The 10000-nt window shown below is 45.3% G+C and overlaps 1 protein-coding gene across 1 annotated transcript in view; it reads right to left on the reverse strand.

Annotated features, from left to right (window-relative positions):
- The window catches only part of slc18a1 (solute carrier family 18 member A1), a 24356-nt gene that overhangs the window by 9896 nt on the left and 4460 nt on the right, over positions 1–10000 (reverse strand). Inside the window, exons 2-10 of the mRNA XM_030059740.1 lie at positions 9324–9383; positions 5958–6056; positions 4749–5092; positions 4325–4455; positions 4145–4203; positions 3900–3983; positions 3324–3416; positions 1120–1209; positions 46–89 (exon numbers count right to left, since the gene is read on the reverse strand). Coding sequence (XP_029915600.1) covers positions 46–89; positions 1120–1209; positions 3324–3416; positions 3900–3983; positions 4145–4203; positions 4325–4455; positions 4749–5092; positions 5958–6054 — 942 coding nt within the window. The 5' untranslated portion in view covers positions 6055–6056; positions 9324–9383. The remainder of the gene's footprint in view (positions 1–45; positions 90–1119; positions 1210–3323; positions 3417–3899; positions 3984–4144; positions 4204–4324; positions 4456–4748; positions 5093–5957; positions 6057–9323; positions 9384–10000) is intronic.

The following is a 10000-nucleotide window of genomic DNA, read 5'->3' on the forward strand; positions in this document are numbered from 1 at the left end:
AAATCAGTAACAGGAGGGTGAGGCAGCGTCACAGCCTGGACTCACCTCAGGAGAGATCTTGGACGGCTGCAGGATGCACAGCTGCAGCGCTGCAACACACACACACACACACACACACACACGCACACACACACGCACACACACACACACAGGAAACAGCAGTTCACTGGTTTATCTGAAAACTGTATCATAACATTAGTAAATATAATAAATGACATCATTAGAAAACACAAACCTGTTCCCAAATATTCCCTGACCGTCAGATTCCTTTCAAAATAAAAGACCACGAGCGGCTGACGGTCACACACTCACACTCTCACACACTGTAATACACACACCCTCACACACTCTCACACACTCTAAAACACTCTCTCACACTGTCACACTGTCACACTCTCACACACTCACTCTCACACTCTCACACACTCACTCTCACACTCTCACACTCTCTCACTCTCACACTCTCACTCTCACACTCTCACACACTCACTCTCACACTCTCACACACTCACTCTCACACTCTCACACTCTCACACACTCACTCTCACACTCTCACACTCTCACACACTCACTCTCACACTCTCACACTCTCACACACTCACTCTCACACTCTCACACACTCACTCTCACACTCTCACACACTCACTCTCACACTCTCACACTCTCACACACTCACTCTCACACTCTCACACTCTCTCACTCTCACACTCTCACTCTCACACTCTCACACACTCACTCTCACACTCTCACACACTCACTCTCACACTCTCACACTCTCACACACTCACTCTCACACTCTCACACACTCACTCTCACACTCTCACACACTCACTCTCACACTCTCACACTCTCACACACTCACTCTCACACTCTCACACTGTAACACTGTCACACTCTCACTCTCACACTCTCACACACTCACTCTCACACTCTCACACACTCACTCTCACACTCTCACACTCTCACACACTCACTCTCACACTCTCACACTCTCACACTCTCACACACTCACTCTCACACTCTCACTCTCACACTCTCACACACTCACTCTCACACACTCACTCTCACACTCTCACACACTCTCACTCTCACACTCTCTCACTCTCTCACACTCTTTACCTCCATCAAACAGAGCGAGGAAGGCGAGGATGAGGAAGGGCGCGCTCTTCCCCACAAATTCATACATCACACTGCCGAATGGAGCTCCGACTGCAACACACACACACACACACACACATTACAGTTTTTCTCAGTTGCTAAAACACTAAACCCTATTGTCTGAACCAAATGCTCCATTGCCTGAACCCACTGACTGAATCAGTCACTCTTTTGGCAAAACCATCAGCACGTTTCACCTGTTTAGACACAACTTACCAACACATTTTCATTGGGATGCACTTGTGCTGCATAATTGTGAGCACTGGTGGCAAAACTCAAACACAAGTAAAGCACTGGTGTCACTGTTTGAACACAACAACTCAAAATTGATCACACTTGTGGCTAATGATGTGAGGGAACATATACACTAGGCAAAAAAAGTTCTGCACCGCTTTTTCAATCTATAATTTCGCCCCTTTATTTCTACCCAATAGTGTTGTATCTTATACCGTTGTAAAGCCTGATTCGTCCTCTTTCCAATGAGATACAACTTGTAAGGATCCTGCATTGCTGGAATGAGTGACACTGGTAATTGTGTGGGAAGCAACCAATTTTTTTTGGACAAAATCCCCTGCAATATTTTTTCATTTTTTCATCATTTCTTCCATTTAACAATACCGATTGGTGTTGTCTTTTATACCGTTACAAAGCCTGATTAGTCCCCTTTTCAAGTTGTAAGGATTGTCAATCGATTGGTATGACCAACATGGCTAAACATGTCCCCTCCCCCCCTTTTTGAGGGGAGCAAAATCCCATTCAGTGTGTTTTCAGTTGATCATTTCTCCCCTGTGATAAGACCAGTTGGATTTGTGAGTTATACTGTTGGAATGCCAGTCCCCTTTACTATAGGGTAGAACTGTAAGGATGAGGCAACACAGCTGAACAGGTGGGAAGCACAATATTTTATTCATTTTCTACTGGACTTTAGCAGCGTGTGGAACTTCCATTTGCAGCAATAACAGCTTCACACCTCCTCCTCATGCTGATCCACTGAAAACACACTGAATGGGATTTTGCCCCCCTCAAAAAGGGGGCGAGGGGACATGTTTAGCCATGTTGGTCATACCAACTTTTTTTGCCTAGTATATAAGCCAGTTCAGAGAGCACTGCTTTGTGAGGCCCTACAATGGATAGAAATCTGAGAGGAGCAGTTCGTGTGAGAGGTGGTCGAGGAGGTCGAGGAGGTCGAGGTGGTCGAGGTGCTCAAGGAGGTCAGCGAAGACAAAGAACAGTAATGTCTGATGAAGTCAGAGCTACTGTGATTGACCATGTTCTTGTCCACGGTATGAGCATGAGGGAGGCCGGACAAAGGGTACAACCAAACATCAGTAGATTCACTGTGTCCACCATAATCCAAAGATTTAGAGAAGAGAACAGGTAATTACCTTTTTTGACATTATAGTATGTAAATGTTGACAGCAATTACTGTATGACTATACTATATACTGTACCACAGTATACTGTAAGTAAATATATGTTTCAGAACATCACTGTGCCAATGTACTGTAGTATTGTAATGGAGGGTTAGGCTAACTGTTTGTAGGCCTAGTATTCCATGTATATTTTTGTATTTTTACGTAGGCTTACTCTATACAACTGCTAAATGCACAAGATTTCTGTGTTTTGTACTTTTTTTTTTTTTACTATATACAAGTGCTACATGCACAGTTTTTTTGTTTTGCAGCATGCATTTAGCCTACAGTGAACAATAAACATTTATTTCTACAGCTTCATGTCCTGAGCATTGTGTTTTCTATTTTTCTATGTAGTGTTTAGTGACTGCTCAGTAGTGTTTTTAATTTTGATTGACTCGGGGCACAACTTGACAACATAGTTCAGTTTTGAGCACAGATTGAACTGTTTTGAGGTGAAAGTTTGGTTTTGCAAGAGGAGTCTGAGGTTTTGTGAATGTAGCTTGAAAATTGGGTTTTGTGTTCACAAGTTAGAGAAAAGGAGAGCAACTTTCAAGAAATGTGTCTTAGCAATCGAGAAAAACTGTAAACACACATTAAACACAGAGATGCATACACACAAATTTGTAAAATTTGTGACAGCGACATTGTGTTTCATGTGTGTGTGTGTTTCATGTGTGTGTGTGTGTGTTTCATGTGTGTGTGTGTGTGTGTATGTGTGTGTGTGTGTGTGTGTGTGTGTGTGTGTCTTACTGAGGACTCCCATCGCCAGTCCTCCCAGAGCGACGCCCATAGCAACGCCTCTCTCCTCATCATCTGTGTACACACTGGCCAGCATACCCAGACCTGCACACACACACACACACACACACACACACACACACACACACACACACACACAGCAGTCGTGGTTCTGAATCATTCTTGCATCTCTGCTATGTGGTGAGCAGAATGCAGAACTAAAAGACATTACAGATTAATCTCAGGTGTCAGTAGATTACAGGTTAATCTCAAGTGTCAGTAGATTACAGATTAATCTCAGGTGTCAATTGACAGATTACAGGTTAATCTCAAGTGTCAGTAGATTACAGATTAATCTCAGGTGTCAATTGACAGATTACAGGTCCATCTCAGGTGTCAGTAGATTACAGGTTAATCTCAGTTGTCAACAGATTACAGGTTAATCTCAGGTGTCAATTGACAGTTTACACGTTAATCTCAGGTGTCAAATGACAGATTACAGGTTAATCTCAGGTGTCAATTGACAGTTTACACGTTAATCTCAGTTGTCAGCAGATTACAGGTTAATCCCAGGTGTTGGTGGATTACCTGCCACAGAAGAGAAAGACGAGCCGATTCCCTGAAGAGAGCGAGCGAAGAACAGCAGAGCGTAGCTTCCTGAGAAGGCAAACACTGATACACACACACACACACACACACACACACACACACACACACACCATTACACACTCTGTTGTACAGATGCAGCACATACTGTTGTGTGCTTGTGCGTGTGTGTGTGTGTGTGTGTGTGTGTGTGTGTGTGTCAGAGAATGGGTGAGGTTCAAACTTACTGATGGTGGATATAAACATGATAATGAAACCAGCAAACATGGGGGTGTGATACCCAATCCTAGAGAGAGAGAGAGAGAGAGAGAGAGAGAGAGAGACATAAATAAATAATCTGCACAGCGTGTGCTCTCAGGCTGGGTGTGTCCTGTCGTCCGGCCCCTGCACTCTAAATCAAGTTGTACCTGTTCGTCAGCGGCCCCACAAAGGGGTTGACCAGCAGCTGGACCAGAGCTTTGGAGGCAAACAGCAAACCAACCCGGACGTTCTCCTGCTCCAGGAACACGCTGTCCTGAAGGCAGGAGGCCGGCCGCTCCTGCCGGGGGGAGGGGGGGGGGGGGGGACATATCACAATTAATGCATTTTTAATTTTTATCTTTGTGCCGTGCCCTGCGGTCCGTGCCTCGGCCCACATGGGGCTACAGCACACCCGTCAACACTAACACTTATAAAAACTAAAGGTGTCAGAAAGCACACGGCTAAATTGTGAATAGTTGAGAATGAAAACAGTCGCTTTTCCCCGGTGGAGTGAATGTGAGGAGAAACACAGGGTTTTATTTTGTGTTGATGTGAGGGGAAGCTCGGCTCGCTCCTCCGTCCTCCACCTACCGTGCTGTTTGCAGACTGGTTGGCTGGCTGGGCGGCTGTCAGGCTGCCTTGCTCCGCCGGCTCGGGCCGGCCCGGCTGCAGGCTGAACGTCGTGTTGTCAAACAGGGACACCAACGAAGAAAAGGTGGGGGTCGACACCCGGGGGGGCCCCGTACCCAGAACAGGTGCATCGTAGCCGGGCCGGTCAGAGGCCTGGAGGTTGGAGCTGGGTGAGGGGAGCTGAGGCCGCGCCGTGCCCAGGGCAGGTGCACCGCGGCTGGGCAGAGGCAGCAGGGACGGCTGGGCGGTCTGGGGCTCCGGGCTGGGATGCTCCATAGCGTACAGGAAGGTGGGGATGATCGGCACTGTCAGAGCAAAGTCACTGACTGTCAGTTACAATTTCTCATTTTTAAACAAGTTTTTTTTTTTTTTTTTTTTTTTTAAATCTTAAATCAAAATTGACGTTTGGCACAGTTTTGTAAAGTTGCTGCCAGGACGTCTTTGTTGGTGTCATGAAGTGTTATTGTGGGAGCCATCCTGCTGTGGAAGTGAATGGATCAGCAGCACAGAGCAGCTACTGACCATGTGGACTCACATCACACACACACACACACACACACACACACACACACACACACACATACACACACACACCAGAGGACAGGCTGGATTTTCGTTTTTTACATCAACACATCAGTTGATTACCGAGTCATGACGTGATGAGATGTTCAGTCCGTAAATTAATTTGCCAGCCAACATAAAACTAATGATTATGATTCTGATAATCAGTTGTTGATTTTAAACATCTGTCAGTAGATACACCAAACATTTGTGAGATACAGCCTCACCAGGGGGAGGGAAGACACTGGAACCTGTGGTCGTCATAGACTAAATGACAAATCACTTAATTGACCAGATAAACCAGTAAGGAATTAAACATGAAAATAATTGTTAGTTGCAGGCCCAGAGTCACAGCTGACTGACTGTTTGGTTCATTCATTTTAGGGCTGAAAAGGATCAGAGCCAAGGAGAGGAGAGGAAAGGAGAAGAGAGGAGGAGGAGAGGAGAGGAGAGGAGAGCGGCTCTGAGAAGAGAGAGGAGCTGACAACTCACCGAGGAGACGGTGGACTTTAAAGATCAGGGCAATAGGTGATGTGAGTGTGTGTGTGTGTGTGTGTATGTGTGTGTGTGTGTGTGTGTGTGTGTGTGTGTGTGTGTGTGTTGACCCACCGACCACAGTGAGCAGCATGTTGTCCAGCAGCAGAGCGACACACACGACCACCAGCACGAGTTTGGGAGAACCTCGACTCTGACTGAGCCAAGCCATGTCTGTACACACACACACACACACACACACACACACACACACACACACACACACACACACACACACAAGCACACATTGACATACAACGTGAGAAAGACATTGGTGTATTCTGGAGGGGGGTGAGGTTATTGAGGGAGCATACAGTCCTCACACACACACACACACACACACACACACACACACACACAAAATCATCTGTAGAAACCAACTAAAACAAACTGTAGCTTGCTTGAAGGTGGAAGTGCCTTTTATTTTGCCACATATTTCCACGTTTCATTTTTCATATTCGATTTCAGTTCATATTTCTTTACATTTTCTTTACATTTAATAAGTGGCCTTGATCTGTTCCTGCTGCTGCTCCTCTTATTTTGCTCGTCGTCATGCTATGATGGAAATTTTATTCGTTTTCATTCCTGTATTTTCACTTGACCAGTTTACATGCTGACACTTCACATCTGATGACATTTTAACAGGCTCTGGTCGTGATGTGTTCATGTCCCAGCCATACCACTTGTTAGGCTTCAGTTTGGAAAGTGAAAAATGAACACAAAGTGAAGTCAGTTAGCCTTAATTTTAACATAACGTTCTCAGATTAACGGCAGGCAGAGTTGTGTTTTTGTTTGTTGTTTCTGTTAAAAAAAAAAAAAGCATGCATGATTAAAAACAGTATTAAATTTGAATTTAATTAAATCTATCGATCACCATTTTCCACATATGCTCACATTATTTATGCCCTAGACATTAAATACCATATACCAAATACTACTAACATTGCTAGCTACTAACATTGTACCAGTACCTGGTAACACTAACAACCACTAGTAACACCTAGTAACACCTAGTAAAACTGTAGTAACCACTAGAAACACCTGGTAACACTGTAACAACCACCCTGACACCTATAGTAACACCTATTTACACTGTAACAACCACGGGACACGCCTGTGGTAACACCTAGGAACCTGAGTGACTTAGTAACGCCCACAGAAATGTGCAGCAACACTGTAACACTGTAACACTGTAACACTGTAACACTGCAACACTGTAACACTGTAACACTGCAACACTGTAACACTGTAACACTGTAACACTGTAACACTGCAACACTGTAACACTGCAACACTGCAACACTGCAACACTGTAACACTGTAACACTGTAACACTGCAACACTGTAACACTGTAACACTGCAACACTGTAACACTGCAACACTGCAACACTGTAACACTGTAACACTGTAACACTGCAACACTGTAACACTGCAACACTGTAACACTGTAACACTGCAACACTGTAACACTGTAACACTGTAACAGCCACTCGAAAGGTCTAGTGATGCTCTAACAACTAGAAATACCTCAAAACACCAAGTAACACTGGAACAACCAGCAGAAATATTAATTCACCTTATTTTTTAAAAAAAAAATTATGTTTTTGGCATGTTTTTATTTTGACAGTGACAGCAGAGAGAGAGAGAGAGAGAGAGACAGGTCAGGCAGGGGAGAGGACGACCTGCAGCTCAGGGCCGGGGCTCAGATTCGAACCCGGGGCGCTGCAGTCGGGACGCGCTCTACCACAAAGCCCATATTCACCTTATTATTGACGGAAATATGAACGCAGCTGCTTGAGTGAATATTATTTCTCGCTAAAAGACTGCTGCTCGCTGACAGGCCGGCAGGTGAGCGGGCGGCAGGTGAGCAGGCGGCAGGTGAGCAGGCGGCAGGTGAGCGAGTGGCAGGTGAGCGAGCGGCAGGTGAGCGGTGAGCAGCAGCGGCCTGAGCGGTCATGAGTTTCTGAGCGCTCGGAGCTCAGCCGGTACGTTTATAATCTGTGATCTGTCAGAAATGAACACACTCCGTGCTGAGGGTGTGTGTATGCTGAGGGATTGTTGTCACAGAGATTATGTCGCCATGGAAACAGCTTTCTGCCACACTGGAATTTAACTGCAGCGCAAAAAGAAAACATTACTAATGAAAAAAATAATAATAATAAAATAATAAGACGAGTCACCTGGAGCAGCAGCTTCATATCACGTCTGATCTTTAATAAAAACACAAGATGGCCGTCAGAGCGGCGCCTCACGCAGTTTGGCCTCTGATCTCTGCTCTGCTCTTCTGTATTGATCAGAACTGATCTGTATTGATTTCTGTTGATCGGTATTGATCGGCTCTGTGATCCCAGCGAGCGGTGGTCGATGACGGACGGCTGTGGCCACACCTGTCAGTCAGTTGACTGACTGGTTTATTGCCTGTTGGGCTGGTCTGTTCTGACTGCTGATTGTTTTAGAGGCTCTGTCCTCTCTCACTAACACAGTTATCTCTGCTACACACACACACACACACACACACACACACCTCTCTCCTTTCATTTCCTTATCTCTCTATCTCTCTCGCTCGACCCCACCTCTCTCTCTCTCTCTCTCTCTCTCTCTCTCTCGATGGAAAATTGAGTTGAAATGTCATTTTGCCTTTAAATGTTTTTTTCCATCGCAGCAGAGCAGCAGCAGGTCAGAACGAGCAGCTGCTCTGCATTTCACTGTAAAGACTTTCTGTTATATTTCTTATGCTGTTGACTGTGAATGTTAAGATTATTTTGCAAACTCATAAACTTGCTTTTGTGAAAGAAATGAGGGGGGAAAAAACCGAATGAGCAGAGAGGACACAGAGGAGATGAAGAAGTGGATAACATCAGCAACAACAGCAGCTCTTTCCATCACAGCGTCTGTTCAGTCTGTTCAGCTGCATTACAAGTCACATTAAAACAACTAACATGTACAGATCCTGCTGAAATGTACAGTTTGTATTTGCAGTGATGATGAGTGAGCAGCCACAATAAAGCAGGCAGGGGAAACATTTTAGGAAACTCAAATAAAACATGAAGATGAAAAAAATAAACCAAATTAAACAATCACACAAACAAAATCTGCAAAACCAACCAACATCGAATCAAAATGAACTGGATTCTGTTCTGTGTCCTGACCGATTATCAACACATGAACACACGGCAATAAATCAACAAGTGGACATCCAGGAAAACAACTGAATTTCAAAATAAAGTAAAAACTGAAGAAAAAAACAGATGAAAACTGTAATGCTAATGTCACAAATTAAAGGAGAAAAAAAAACTCGGGAAAAAATGATGTTTGAGTTTAGGGAGGAACACATTATCTACTTCCTGTGTTACTTTCACTGACAGACAGACAGGCAGAGAGACAGGCAGACAGACAGGCAGAGAGACAGGCAGACAGAGAGACAGACAGGTCGGTCTTACCTGCAGGAGGAGTGATGCTCTTGTTCCTCTCAGCTTCAACTGACTGACTTTATATATGACCTGAGGGGGAGGAGGGAGGGGAGGAGGAGGAGGAGGAGGAGGAGAGGAAAGAAGGAGGCAAAGGAAGGATGGAGGAGAGGAAACGGGGAGATAAAGGAAGGATGGAGAGGAGGAGACAAGAAGAGAAAGGAAGGATGGAGGAGAGGAGACGAGGAGACAAAGGAGAGGAAACGAGGAGGCAAAGGAAGGATGGAGAGGAGGAGATGAGGCAGCAAAGGAAGGATGGAGGACAGGAAACAAGGAAATAAAGGAAGGATGGAGAGGAGGAGAGGAAACAAGAAGGCAAAGGGAGGATGGAGGAGAGGAGACGAGGCGGCAAAGGAAGGATGGAGGAGAGGAGATGAGAAGGCAAAGGAAGGATGGAGGAGAGAAGATGAGAAGGCAAAGGAAGGATGGAGGAGAGGAGACGAGGAAGCAAAGGAAGGATGGAGGAGAGGAAACGAGGACGAAAAGGAAGGGTGGAGAAGAGGAAACAAGGAGGCAAAGGAAGGATGGAGGAGAGGTGAAGAGGAGGCAAAGGAAGGATGGAGGAGGGGAGATGAGGAGGCAAAGGAAGGATGGAGGAGAGGTGAAGAGGAGGCAAAGGAAGGATGGAGGAGAGGAGATGAGGAGAAAAA

Source organism: Myripristis murdjan, chromosome 9 (assembly GCF_902150065.1).
Source record: "Myripristis murdjan chromosome 9, fMyrMur1.1, whole genome shotgun sequence".
Classification (NCBI taxonomy): Eukaryota; Metazoa; Chordata; class Actinopteri; order Holocentriformes; family Holocentridae; genus Myripristis; species Myripristis murdjan.